Source organism: Nelumbo nucifera, chromosome 1, assembly GCF_055504915.1.
Source record: "Nelumbo nucifera cultivar China Antique chromosome 1, China Antique-T2T, whole genome shotgun sequence".
NCBI lineage: Eukaryota > Viridiplantae > Streptophyta > Magnoliopsida > Proteales > Nelumbonaceae > Nelumbo > Nelumbo nucifera.
The window spans coordinates 38,785,429-38,800,363 of record NC_142649.1 but is presented as its reverse complement, the minus strand read 5'-3'; the positions used below and the strand labels follow the sequence as shown (position 1 = coordinate 38,800,363).

The 14,935-nt window shown below is 35.7% G+C and overlaps 1 protein-coding gene across 1 annotated transcript; it reads left to right on the top strand.

Annotated features, from left to right (window-relative positions):
- The first annotated feature begins 236 nt into the window (after positions 1–236).
- Positions 237–896, top strand: LOC104590086 (uncharacterized). The gene has a single exon (XM_010248616.2). It carries the CDS (start codon positions 237–239, stop codon positions 894–896), a length of 660 nt encoding a protein of 219 aa, XP_010246918.1.
- Positions 897–14,935: the final 14,039 nt, after the last annotated feature.

Here is a 14,935-nt window from a genome sequence, read left to right as displayed (position 1 = left end):
GAAACGTTTTAAGTCTTTTACCCTATCACTTAACACGCGGCTTTGTTATCCAGCGTCCAAAGGAGCATACCCTCTTTTAAAATTAGCGAAGGTTTAATGCATCTCCACATGACACAAGCAGAAACTGTAGAAGAGCACGCAACCACGGACCGTGTACATATATATATACAAAGGAGGGGAGAGAGAAGGAGAGAGTATGAGAGGAGTGAAGTGTACCTCTCATCTCCGACAAACAAATGGACTCCTCTGCAGTTTCTACAGGCCAAGGCGAAATCTTCCAAACAGAGGGGGACAATAACGCATCTCCCACCGGAAAGCGTCCGTCCTCTCGCCGTAACCGATCTTTATCGTACTCATCCTCTTTCCGATCATCATCTTCCTCTAGCTCATCATTATCCTCTCCGAATTACCCCGTCGACTCGCCGTCGAGCCCACTCTCTTCACATCACTTCTCCGGTACCGGTATCCCTTTCTCGTGGGAAAAACACCCCGGAATTCCAAAGAATTCCACGGTTCCTCGTACGTCGTTGTCCAAGTACAAGGACCAGTCTCTGGTTCTACTCCCATTACCTCCTGCCACCTCTCCAACCCCTTCGAAAAGATTCAACTTCGAAGGCTTATTTTGGACCCGAAAGAAGGGCTCCAACGGAAGCCTCCGAAAGGACCCATTCATCGCCGCGTTAATGGAATGTTCCAAGGATCAACGAGATCAGGAGGGCGTTGATGATTATTCGAAGAACTCAAAGGTGTCAAGAACACTAAGTGACAGGTTCGGGTTCATTGATCTACATGCTTCCTGCAAGAGGAGTTGTGCTGTTACAGAAGCTAAAGTGCTTATTCCCCGGTCGAGCCAAGCTTCTTTCGATCTAGTGAATCGTCGGTACCGGTCTGGCTGAAACAAAACACCGGTGAACATCTCGACACTCAGAGATAAGTAATGAAGCCCGTGTTATTACAGTGACAACGCTTGATGCTCGAGTTTATTAGTTTTTTATTTCTTTTTTGTTGTTTTCTCTTCATGGGTCACTTCCCATGATACGTAATGGCAAATCGTTGCTCAATTATGGTTTGGAGACTTGTTTTTCTTCTTTTTTAATTTCGCAACTATAAACTATTATTGTTTATAAATAAATGAAGATAATGAAATGGCGTTTACATGTTAAGCCTGGAAGACAGTGTTACACTGTTATTTAGTAAATGGTCATTTACTAAAATATTCCTTATATTTCATAAATTTACTAAAACCTACCTTATTGTTTATGTTTTACTAAACCATAGTATATAATTTGTAATCAATTTACTTAATTGACATTCTATTTGATGAAAGTGGAAAAACACAGTTTTAACCTAGCATCCATTCAAATAAATTTGATTAAAGGAAATTAAAAACAAAATTGCCATTTTTACCCCTAGTAAAATATGGACAACCACTATTTTTTTTCTATTTGGTCAATTTTGTTTTCTATATAAAAGAAGTGTTAGGAGTACTTTTGGAATAAACAACCATTGATCCATACCCTTAAACATTTCCCACTTATCAGTTTAAGGGTACTTTTGGAATAAACAATTATGAGTCCATGCCCTTAAACATTTTCCACTTAGTTTAAGTGATCATGTTACTATTTTCAAATGGCAAAACAAATAATTTTCAATGAAAGGTCGATTAAGTAAATAAGTTACAAACTATAAGGAGTGTTTTAATAAAATAAAAACTATAGGGTAGGTTTAAGTAAATCTGTGAAATTATAGGGGGTGTTCTAGTAAATGACCATTTAGCAAATAAATAGCATTATTTGACCAAACAAGGCCTTGGAGAAACTAGTCTTGAGAAACTCGGGCTTACCTGAGTGAGAAAACACTTTATATGCTGCATATATGGGAAGCACATCTCTTGATCCTAACATGGTGAGACCCCATCATCTGTTATAGAGTAATGATTCTCATTGTAAGATGATTCATGTCTTGATCTATTCAATTAATGGGCTCCACAAATACAAATATATAGAATGCAAAACCCTGCATTTTCTATTATTTTGTATGTATTTGTACCTACGTATTTGCATTTGTATTCTTTCTAAGGCTCAATTTGAAAGGAATACTAATACAAATATATAGAGCTGCATTATTTCGTATTGTACACATTTGAATTTGTCCTCTTTCCAAATTGAGCCTAAATTTTGGCCAATTTGCTACTGTTCCCCGTTGTATCACTTTTGTATTTATCAATAAAAATTCAGATTCTTCACAAAAAAAATTAAATAAATAATTCAGATTCCTTGCATCCGTACAATGGTATAAAGAAAAAAGTAAGGTTCTAAATGACTAATAATACCCTGTATAATTAATTATCTATTACTATGTTACCTACAATTATTGAGAGTGCTTTGGTCATTTGACCTTGAAGTATGTCCAAGATGAGCATTGGACAAAGAATCTTGTTAAATTAAGCAGAGAATAAAATACAAAAATGACAGCCATGCTTAGACAAAACTGGCTTTAGATCTTGTTCTTACATGGTTTCGTCGCATCTCTCTCTTGCTAGTGCATGTAAAAACTAGTCTTGTTTATATACCATGGAATGGATCTTGCTTGATGCATGGTTGATTGGTTAGGTGAGCTTTAACTCGCCAAAGGTCCTTAGAAGCCATAAGGCATAAGGCAGTGTTATTCTTTTCTTAACTCATTTCCATAGAATTTAAATGACAAATATTCCCCCTAAGAATTTTGAATCTACGAAAATTACAGATTTAAATGTCTAGCTAGAAAGTTAAAACTAACACAGTGGCTTCTAAGATTGTAATCAATGAATCCACATGGTGGAATTGGCAAAATTGTGGGCTCCAACCATCTTGCTATGGTCCAAATACAACCCTTCACATGAATAATCAATTTTCTTTCTTAGGTTATTTACTTAGGAGGCTTTTGGCAAGTCTTTTTAGGAAGGCTTCCAACGATTTTGCTATGTTCTCAACAAGTTTGAATGCATACCAAGAATGGAAGTAGCTGTTACGCCATCTAATGGTCGATCGATTTCTTGATGTAGTTGATTAGATAGAATGAGTTAGTAGATGACTATAACTTGGAAGGGAAGAATTTTTTTCTCCTCTGGTTGACTGCTTCCTCTTGGTAGTCATCAACTGGCTCATGTCCAATGTCTCGGCCAAAAAGAGTAGTGAATTATAGCAAAATAGGTACTTAACTACTGAATAATGTTTGGGCATTTATATGCCTCGGCTATTAAGGGTAGTCGACTATAGGTTTATACTACCCTTCGCTGCCAACCGTAGCTCACTATAGGAAAATTAGTAGTACTACTAACAGTTCCAACACTTTGAAACTTTAGAAATTTTAGTCCAACGGTTTGGAAAACTTTCCCTTCACTTTCAAATGTGATTTTTAACATTAATTTTAGTTAAAATCTATGAAAAGCATGGGAACCAAACATAATCTAAACATTGGTCTCTAAGGTAAGCTTAACCGAAATCCCAACCATTCTCCCATCTTTTCTTCTTCTTCTTTGTGATGAACAGTGGGTCAACAAACTAGGATCGCCGATTGTCTAACAGAAATGAAGAAGAAAAAAATATAATAAAATAAAAGGAGGGAAGTGACAGTCAAGTATACACTTCACTGTTGCACATCCACAACCTCCACTGTTCTAGCAAACCTATCTTGTCCGACACCACCAAGTGATAGTCCAGCGAACGACGAATTTGCAACTCAAGTATATAGGTTGTAAAGGTAATTTTTTTCTTTCTTTTCCTTTTTTCCCTTTTTATTCTTCAATTCTTCCCTTGTATTTTTTTCTTACCCACCAGATTATCCGAGTGAGAATGTGAGATAGTAAAAGTGTGAAACCGAACGGTGATTACCACTTGTAATTTTTTTTCTTCCCCTCTATGTTTTCCGTACCTACCGGATTATCTAAGTAAGAATGTTGTCTCATGTCTGATGATGTTTGTACAATGTTCTGATTTCAGTTTTAACTGAAACAACCGAAATAACCAAGAAAAATTTTGGTTCGGTTCCCCAAATTGAAAAATCGGTTTTGAAAAATTTGGTTTAATCAGTTTGGTTTTAAACCGAATAAACCCAATACTCACACCTAGTTAGTATTCTCATTGGTACTCCAAACATGTATATGATGTTCTGCCTTATGAAGTTGGTCACTTGCTTATTCTTATTTTCTTGAGTAGTATTACTTTTACCCATTTGGTGAAATAATCTATGGCTACTAAGATCCAACAATATCCTTTGGAGGGTGATATTATTTTTCCAATTAAATCCATTTCCCAATTATGAAAGGACCATGTGTTGTTTCTGAGTTCAGTGGTTGGCTGGTTGATATATGAGAGGTGCATGGATTTGGCATTTGTGGCAGGTTCTTGCATGTTTGGTTGTATCTTTTAAGCATTGTTGGCCAATAGAATTCTAGGTGAAGAAGGTGTTGGTAGAGTTCATATCTTCCTTGGTGGGCTGCAGGTTCTTGGTCATGTATTTGCTGTAATAAGCTTGGATTTCATTACCTGTGAGGCATCTCAAGGGTCTCCCACCAAATGACTTTCTAAAAAGTAATCCTTTTATCATCATAAATCTCCTTGTTTTCTTTTTGATCTTTTCATCTACTTATGTGTCATAAGGTAGTGTTCCATCTACGAGGTAGGCTATGTAAGGTTGTCTCTAGTCTTCTTCAAAGATTATTAGACACTCGTGTATCTGTTTATGGTAGGAAATTGGTGCAACTTTCTTATATCTCTCTAGCATATTTTTTATCTGTGGCCAGTAATATCCTAACCTCTATAATTTTCTATATAGGATTGTCATTTGGTTTCCACAACACTTTTTGTGGTCTTTTGTTAGGGCATTTCATGCTTCTTTTTCTCCTAGGCATTGTGCTCTCACTCCTTCCGGTGATTGGTAATACAAGATTTCACCAACTAGTTGATATTTTTTATACAATAGTTTCCCTTTCTCTATAAAACTATTAGGCTATGTTTGGTTTGAAGGAAAAGGTAGGGAAACATATACAAAGTTTGTAAAGGTTTTCCTACCTTTCCTTTCCTTTCCCTACTTTTTACCTCAAACCAAACGTAGCTTTAGTTTCTTTCAGCTTTTCTATTATTTTTGCTCTCCAGTCTCTTTCTGCAATTGTTTCTGAATTTTCTACCAACTTTGCTAGCTCCTCAACAATTGGTGCTTATTTTTTGTGGATAACTACTGCGACCTCGTCGCCTTTAAAAGTTGTACGCAAACCTTATGTGGCTAGTGAGCCTGAAAACTTGTTCTTTTCTCTACTCAAGTAGTTTAAAGTGGCATTGATGTCTTGGCACAACTTTTGGATTAATGTTCTATAAGGTAGGAAGACTAGTTCTTTAATAGCCATGTCTCCTTTCATTTGTTGTATCACTAGTTGAAAATCTCCATTTGCCACCAAATTTTTAACTCCTAGTTCCTTTGTAAGGTAGAGTCCTATGGTCAAGGCCTCATATTCAGCTACATTATGGGATCTTGGGAACTGAAGTTTATATGATTGTGATATCTTATACCCATGAAGGGGTTGTGGGACTGTGCCTATGCCACCTCCATATTTTGATGTGAATGCTCCGTTGAAGTATAGTTGCCATGCTGCCTTATTAACTACTTTAACCATGGGGATTTCTCTTGGGATTTCTTCGGTGATTATGAGATTGTCTTTGGATGGGAAAACTGCTAGTAGGTCTGCTACTACTTGGCATTTGATTACTTTGAGGTACTGGCACGTTATAGAGTATTCATTAATTGTATCAACCCTTGGTTAATCTTCTTGAGAGGGGAGGTTTGTCTATGAAATACTTGATAGGGTCATTTTTTATCATCAAGATTCTATGAGAAAGAATGAAAGTGGAAACTTTAAATATGACTTAATGAGAGAAAATTGAATGAGGTAAAAAATAGTGGTTCAAATTATATTCTTGCCCTTACAATTAGGGAGAGACTAAATTTAAAAGATAAGGATATTTTAGTCAAAAGAAGATTAAATGAAAGATAATAAGAGTTAATACCTCGAATATAAGATTTAAGATTTAACCAATGGGAATTAAATGAGATTAATAGAAATAATTCAAATTACATTTCTTGCATTCACAACTAAAGAATAGTCAAATTAAATAAATAAAGGTATTTTTCGTGAAATGGTATAGGATATAAATAATTAAAATTATGCACTCATAATTAAAGAATGGTTAAATTAAAAATGTAGAGGTATTTTTTGTGAACTAATCTATATCGTTCTATATATATAAAGCAAGGTTTTCCATGTCACCATGCCTCTCCTTGCTCCAAAGCCCCTTCCTAATTTCTTTGTTTTTTGAACTTTATTTTTAATTCCACATACCCATTAAACCAATAAGGAAACAACGTATGCTAAATTATTTTTAACAACCAATAGATATAAAAAGAGGGATTTGCTTTTCTAATGTCTAGCCAAGTGGTACCACTATCCCCCACTTTCTCCTAAATTGTCTCTAATTTCTATTAATCTCCTAAATTATCTCCAATTCCTATTCATCTCCTAAATTATCTCTAATTTAGCAGACAGTTATTCTCCTAAATTATCTCTAATTCCTATTTATTGTCTTCCCCACTTTTTGACAATTAACTAATTAAATAGAATTTGAATATGAGACAAATAGATGGAATTTGGATGAGTAAAATTCTATCTAATGGAAGATGCCTATAGAAATATAGTAAAGCAGGTTAATAATGGAAGGGTGGGACCTATGTTTTAGAACTCTCTAAGAAAATTGCTTCTAGTTTACTAGATTAACGAGGAGAGGAGAGAGAATAAAATAAAAAAGGAAAAAAAAAAAGAAAAATCTATATATACAACTATTAAAAGTGTGAATGAGATCTAGATTCTAAATTTTTTTTACTAAGATACCCTTATTCTTTAAACTTGGTCTTCCTATATTTATAATAGCCAAAAACATAATTTGAACTACTACTTTTATTAAATTCATTATATTCCTCATCATTCAATTTAGTCATATATTTAAGGTACTAGCGGGGACCCGTGCGATGCACGGGTATGGGCTCCGAGAAGCTCATGACTAGCTCAAAAAGATGGAGTCACCACCCATTTTTTAAAGGAAATGAGCCCTCATTTTTAGATTCAAAAAATTTGATTTAAGTCTTTGATAGTAACTTCATTCTCCATAGAAAATGCACACAACTGAGAGATTTCAGATCTCAAGGATTGAGAGAGGGAAGGTATTAGGCATCTCTCTCTCCAAACTACTGTAGCAGCCCACTATGGGAGTTATTCGGGCAATTTCTTTTGGAGAAAAACAGAAATGATTATAGGAATTTCTTAAATCTTGAGGAACATGCTTTCAACTTATCCTAAGACCAATTTTTAGGTGATGTTATTGTGTCTTAGGTACTGATTTCCCGAGGCCAGCTCAACCATCACCCAAACAACCCTGGTGACCGGATCAACGTATTTGGGCGCACCTCAGGGGGCCTTCCCAATGGGGATGAAGGAAGAACAAATTTGATCTGTTCTGTTTTATTTTGAAATTTTGAGGAATAATAGAGGGTAAAGTTGACATTTCATTTATTTTCGTAAGCACTTAGATGTTAATTTTCAGAAACATTAGGGATACTTTAAGACAATATGTAAGCAATAAGGGTAGAGTTAGTCAATTAGCTAAACCATAAGGGTAGTTTAAGAAATTTGCCCAAAAATAAAAAATTTCAAAAAAACAGAAAATTAAGAAGGGGACTTTGGAGCAATGAGAGGCATGGTGATGTGGACAACCTTGCTAATGGCCCCCCATCGATGCATGGAATTGGACTTAAAACTTATTGTTCTATGGAGCTACACAACCTGGGGGTAGGGATGGCAATTTCTCCATCCCTGCCAAGTATCCTGCCTCCCTAATCAAGCAGGGATGAGATGGAGGTTGCTTTAGCGTGGATAGGGTGGGGATGGAATTAATAGGAAAACCTGATTGGGGACGGGAAGTGAAGTCCACACCCTGCCCCAACCCTGATTATATATTAAATATGTGTGTGTGTGTGTGTGTGTGTGTATATATATGTATATATATATATATATATATATATATTCAATATATAAATATTATTTATGTTATTTATAATATTATATAAATATTATACTAATGGTAGGCTTGCGATGGTTTTGTGTTCATCGCATATCCCTAGTGACTTTGGGAATGTCGTTGTTATCACAACTTCAAGCCTATTCTTGAGATCATCGCAAGCTCATATAGGCTTTAAGCTCATCGCAATTCTATGCAGGCTCGAAGCTCATCGCAGATTTGTGCCAAGTTGTGAACTCATCATGGGTGTCTCTGTAGTATCGATTTAGCACCTTCTATGCTATTACGGTTGTGGTGATCAACATGTACCTACAATTAGCCCCCCGCTTATTGGTAAGTGGGAGTTTACCGATAAGCATTTGTGTCATTGGGTTTGCTTTGGAGCTCTATAACAGGGTGAAGGATTTGTTTTTGTTAATTGGTGTGGGGAACCGTGGGTACTGTGGCATCTTGTTTTTGTGATTCCTCGTGGTTTCTAGTAACTGGGTTTCCTGGCTTGGGGTGTATGGTCGCTTAGTTGGGCCTAGTAATTGTTCATGTTCGTAGGTAAGGTGCATGGTGGATTGTATGCATGGAAAATTTTTAATTTGGGTAGGTTATTAGCCCCCCATTCTTATTGGTAAGTGTGAGCTTATCAATAAGCATTTTTGTTTTTGATATATCTTGGTGCTATTTGTGTGACATGTAGGGGCGTTTGCTTTGAGTTCGTCTTCCGCCTGGCTATTGATTTTTCTTAGAAATTTGGCATTGATTATGGTCATCAGGGTTAATTGTTTCGATGTATTCATCCCCCCTATCTTTTGACGGTGCACTTTCTATCAAGAAGCATTTCAGCATTCTAACTGTTTGGGGAAGTTCTCAACCCCCAGCTTCTCGATAGCAAGTGGTTTGTCAAAAGACAATTCCTCTCTGATGATTTGTTTTCCAGCCCCCTTGTTCTCGACGGGAGGTCCTTTGTCAGGAGAGATTGTGGTTGTAATTTGATTTTTGGCCCCCTTGTTTTTCGATAGGAAATGCTTTGCTAAAGATAATTGTGGTTGTGGTTTGATTTCTAGCTTCTTGTCTTTGATAGAGTATTTTCTATGAAATACGTTGGTAGGTTTGATTGTTTGGGCGAGGCATTCAGCCCCTCTTTGTGTTGCTGAGCATGCCCATTACCATCTCTGGTGTCTATAGGGCTTCGTTATTGAGTGGCATGTCTCTTCTTCTCCTTATGTTATGTGATGGCGATGCGGTCGACCATTATATGTGTGACATGATCTTCATCATGCCTCACGTATAACTTTCGATTCGCATTTATGGGCTAAGGGTCGCATGTGGTTTGGGATTGGAGGTTATGTGATTGAATTGGCGGCCTGACGATGTGGCAGTGATTTAAATTGGCCTGTCGAGTGTCCCACCCTTTTTAAGGGTAATAACGTAATAGTGACAGTCCAATTTTTTCGGTTGAGCGATGGCAGGTGACTATTAATCATTTTGTTCAGTCTTCCACGATGTCGTTTGGACTACCAAGCTCGTGTGAAGCTTTTATAAAAGAACATCGTTCGGTCCTTTGTTACGCTTTACCCTATTTTCTTCTTCAAGTTCTACTAGTGCTTTTGTGTGTGTTCCACGATGGCAAGTGACTATTAATCATTCTTTTTCGCAAGTCTGCTAGTATGGTTGACGACGGGAAAGGTTTTTGGCCTCCCATGCTGGTGTCAAGGGGCAAAAATGGCAAGTATGATGATGTGGAGGGGAAGGAGTTGATGTGTCTATATGGTCATGTGGAGCATTTTGTATCCTTCCGGTGCCATGAACTAAAGACGGACGATTCCAAGTCACCGGTGAACTGTTCAGCCTGGGCGCATTATATTATTGGAGAACCTAATGTTCTGTTAGTTGCTCCGCAGTGCTGGACTTCTCCATTTCGTGGAGAGTGTTAAAGGTCATGTTAGCAGCCCTCCATTCTCCCATTCCCCTTCTCTCATCTCTCTCATCTCTCTCCTTTCTCCCTTACCCCTTCCCAGCTCTCTCATTCACTCTCTCTCATTCCTCCTTTTCCCCTTCTTAGCCCTCTCATATAACCACGTCAGCATCCCTTTCTTTCCACCTAACTAATCACTCTCCTTAGATTATAGGTGCCAATCACTCTCTTCTACTTTTACAAGCTTCTTCACATGTATTGTTCCTTGCCACCCAATCCAAAACCACCATATATTTTTTTTACAATGGAACTCAATATAATTGTTGGAAGAGAGAATTTGTTGAAACCAGAGAAGTTTGGGCAGCCAGGAAAGCTATATTACAGTTTTGGGAAGACCAAGTCCTCTCATCGGGGATAGAAGTTTGACAACAACCAAGGTTCAAAATATCGATACGTATTGGCCAATACGTATCGTATCGGGGGCTTCCTAATACGCCCCTATAGGGGGTGTTTCGGGGTCCCGACTGGTTCAAAGGGTGGACAGACCTTAAATCGGCCCCTCTGGACCAGGTCCAAAAAAAATAAAAAAAGGCTACTGATACTACTCGATATGCCACTACCGACGTATCGGGCATATCGATATTTTGAACCTTGACAACAACTGAAGCCAAAACAGGAAGAAGAGGAAGAAAGAGATGACACCAGGCAACAAGCCTGGTGGTGGGGCAAAGAAAGACACATCCAATATCACAATCGATGGCAATGAACTTATTGAGAGTGGCAGAGAAGGTAAAAAGGCATATAGCTAGTTTCTACAACCAGGTTTCACCTCCACCATGGTTGTTGCATCTTCTCACCCAAATAAGATGACAATGTGTGGTTGATTTGGCTGAACAAACAACATAACGAGAATAGTCATGATGGTGTACTTGCAACGGCAAGTAAGGGTGTCAGTGGAAAAATGAATTTGGATAGATTGGATGGACCAATAAGGCATATTGGATTGGATCAATCCAGTCCAAAATATTAATTATATTTATATTGGATTAAGTTGGATCGAGCCAATATGTGGTCCATTTATATAAGATAAGAATATAGGTATCAATGGATCGGGTTTGGGTTGAAATCAATCTAAACTAAAAGCAATTTGAACATATTGGACAGTCAATAGATTGAATTGGACCAATTCAAAATATTCATTGGATTGGATCGGACCTGGTCCATTTGTAATGGACTCAGATTTGACTGGATTGGATTGGACGAAATCCAATCTAATTAACACCACAAACGATCTTATATTAAACCAAAAATTAGACTTTTTTAAAGCATATCAAAGCATCCATTAATTAATTAAGAAGGAAGGTCACATGTACATGAATAAATGCTTTGAATGGAGAACTTTCGTCTTGGCAACCTTATTAAAGGGGGTATCCAACGAGTGACAGTTTCTTGACTTTGAGGATGAGCAGGGGGATTCAACCAAATGTATGAGAATTCACTGTGAGAATGACATCCCAGGGGGATTTAACTTCAAATATCTGAGGGATGCAACCATTTTAGACTTTTATTCTTAAGAAGGGAAGTCAAGTTGCATTTTATTTTTGTTTTTAGGGTAAAAGACTTAAACCTCCCTTAACATTTGTGGTAAATACTAAATTTCCCCTATCCTCCCTAGTAATATGATATCATGAGACAAAGACCTCCCCTCTGGTCAACAATCTCTTAGACCATGTTTGGTTTGAAGGAAAGAGGTAGGGAAAAGAAAGGAAAGACAGAGAAATCAATACAAGTTTGTAAATATTTCCTTACCTTTTCCTTCAAACCAAATATAGCATTAATATCCGTTTAATTGTAACATTATGTGCAAATGAAATTTTCCAAAAACCCAATTTTACCCTTTTATACAGAAAATCAGAGGTTCCAATCATTGATGCATCTCTAATCCACTGAGTGTTGGGCCCACTCAAGGGGACGCCCACCATGCTAAAACGAAGGATTGCTCTGTTCATCACGGCTGGAGAAGTTTGGCTTAGACTGGTGGAAGGTGGTGGTGCGCCATTCATTGAAAAGATAAATGCTTTCAGCTGCACAAACCAATACAGCCTAGCAGTAATGGTCAGTAATATTTCCATAGAGAATGGAAACATTGGTGCAGATAGATGCAACATTAATAGCGATTCTAGTTTCTTTGGTATTGCCAATCTTACAAATAGAAGCCACCAAAACCCACTGTGTCTGGAATACAATCTTGCAAATATATGCAACACTCATAATTTACCTCTCTCACAATAGATGACCTTATTCCACTCCCGGTATGCTTTCTCCATAAAAACAGCAATGCTTTAGACAATGCCAATCCATAGAAAATATTGATATCAGATTTTTGGTTCTAACATTAGGATCATTATTTAAGTCCCCATAATAATCCTCTGAACAAGCCTTGCAAGGGATAGTATCACATATGCAGTCACTGATAAAATCCGAAGCCAATGGAATAACTTCCCATGTTTGGTGACAGAAAAACTTTTCTATTGAAGCTGATGTTTGATGAATCTTGACATATCAACACTCTCTTTCACATGTTAATCATGGCTGCATTGTGGCGAATTTTAGTTACTAGTTAGAAAATTGTTTTTATGATTTGAAAATTGGAACAATGAAGTGGAAGTTGGATTCTCGGCACCGTGAGGTCCTAGGGGTGTCAACTGGACTGGATTTGGTCCAATTGGATCCAATCCAATGGGAGTCCTGTAAATGGATCAGGTTCAATCCAATCTAATGAATGTTTTGGATCAATTTGGACCGGTCCAATTTAATGTCTGGGCCATCCAATCTGTTCAAACTCATTTTCATTTAAATTGGTTTCAACCTAAACCCGGTCCATTGACACATATATTCTTATCTTATATCAATAGGCCAGATCGATATTGGTTTAATCCAACTAATTCAATATAAATTTGTTATAGACAGACCAGGTTCAATCCAATCTAATAAATATTTTAGATCAGATTGATCCAATCCAATATATCTTATTGGTCCGTCCAATCCGTCCAAATTGATTTTAGACTGGACGGGGTCCAATCCAAAACCGGTCCATTGACACTCTTACCATGAACCTATACATATTAGCTTATTCAATCTGCCACGTAGAGTACCGGAGTTGCCATTTGAGCTCAGGCTCCGATTCAAACCTCCAGTTTCTTCAACCAAGAGTAATGGCAACGAACTAGAAATTGGTGGTATCTGATTTGATGGCAAAGCCGCTCAGAAGAACAATAGACACAAATTCAATAGTTTTCCTTGAAATTTTGAATGAAAATTAAGGATAAAATAGTCTTTATCACTTTTTTCAAAATCGGACCGGAAAAACCGGGAACCGATTCCATTTTCCTCCAAAACTATTGATTTTTGTCAGCAAATCGCTGAACCAGCCGGTTAACCATTCGAACGGTTTTGACCGTTTTCCAATTTTTAAAATTTCTTAATTTTTTTGTCAAAACGGGCCGACCATTCGGATCAAACGATTGGACCATTCGAACCGGTAACCGAACCCCTAACCGGTTTGTTTTTAAAAACCATGGTCTTTTTCATAAATTCTATCAATTATAACAACATGACGAAAAGGTACAAGTCCTGTTAAAAAAAAAGAGGGGAGGTTTAAGTATTTATGAGAAAAATTAGGGGAGGTTTAAGTATTTATGAGAAAATTTAGGGGAGGTTTAAGTCTTTTACCCTTGTTTTTATTATGCTTTTAAAATCTTAATTCCTACACTTGGATTAATGTTCCTATTATAATACTGGCTTGGCGTGAGGGGAAAAAACTAATCTAATCTATACTCTATCTATACTTAATTTAAGTAAAATTTATTTACCAAAAATTAACAATTTGTTTTGGTAATTTTGCAATTTTAATTTTCGTAATATTTGATTATTAATTTTGGTAATTTTGTTAATTAAGTATGGTACATTATTTTTTTTTGTAAAATTTTTCATTAATTTTGAAATTGTTGTAATTTATTTTTATTTAATTAATTATTGATAATTACTAGAATTTATCGATAAATTATCTTAAAAATTAACAAAAATTACTCTAATGTACTATTATTAGAAATTAGTGCAATTTATGGTTATTTAATTAATATATATTGCTAATTTGCTATCTACTTTGGTTTTTTCAATTAACATAAATTATTGTTATTTGCATTTACTGTAATTATTAATTTAATTTTGTTAAATTATCTATTTATCAAAAGTTAATAATTTACCAAAAATTAGTTCAAGTAATTTGTTTGCCAAAAAATAATAATTTGTTTCAATATTTTTTTTTTCAAAAGTATTGTTGGTATTATTGGTAATTAATTTCGGTAGTTTGATCATCAATTGTGGTAAGCTCTTTTTGGTAAATTTCACGAACTTTTAATTTAAAAATTAGTTAAAATGTCAGAAATTATCACTAAATTATTATTATTTGATTTTCAAAATTAATTAAAACATATATTTGGGGTTTGGAAAATTATAAATTTAATAGAAATTATTAATTCAATAGAAATGATAATTAACCATTTTTTGTAATTTATTTATTCAAAAATATTAATTTAGTGAAAATTAAACCAATAAATAAATATGTAAATTAAATTGTTTGCCAAAAATTAATAATTTGTTTTGATAATTTTGCAAAATTAATTTTGATAACTTATTTTTGCTAAATTTTGTAATTAATTTTGAAGCTATTGTAATTTATTATCATTTAATTAAATATTGAAAAATATCAAAAACTATCAATAAATTATTTTTATTTAAGTTTTGAAGATTAAGAAAAATTACTATATTTATTATTATTCTTTATCGCATAACAAAACCCGTGCATTGCACGGGACCCACCAGTAGTAAATAAATACATATATGTATGGATATGCCCATCCATACG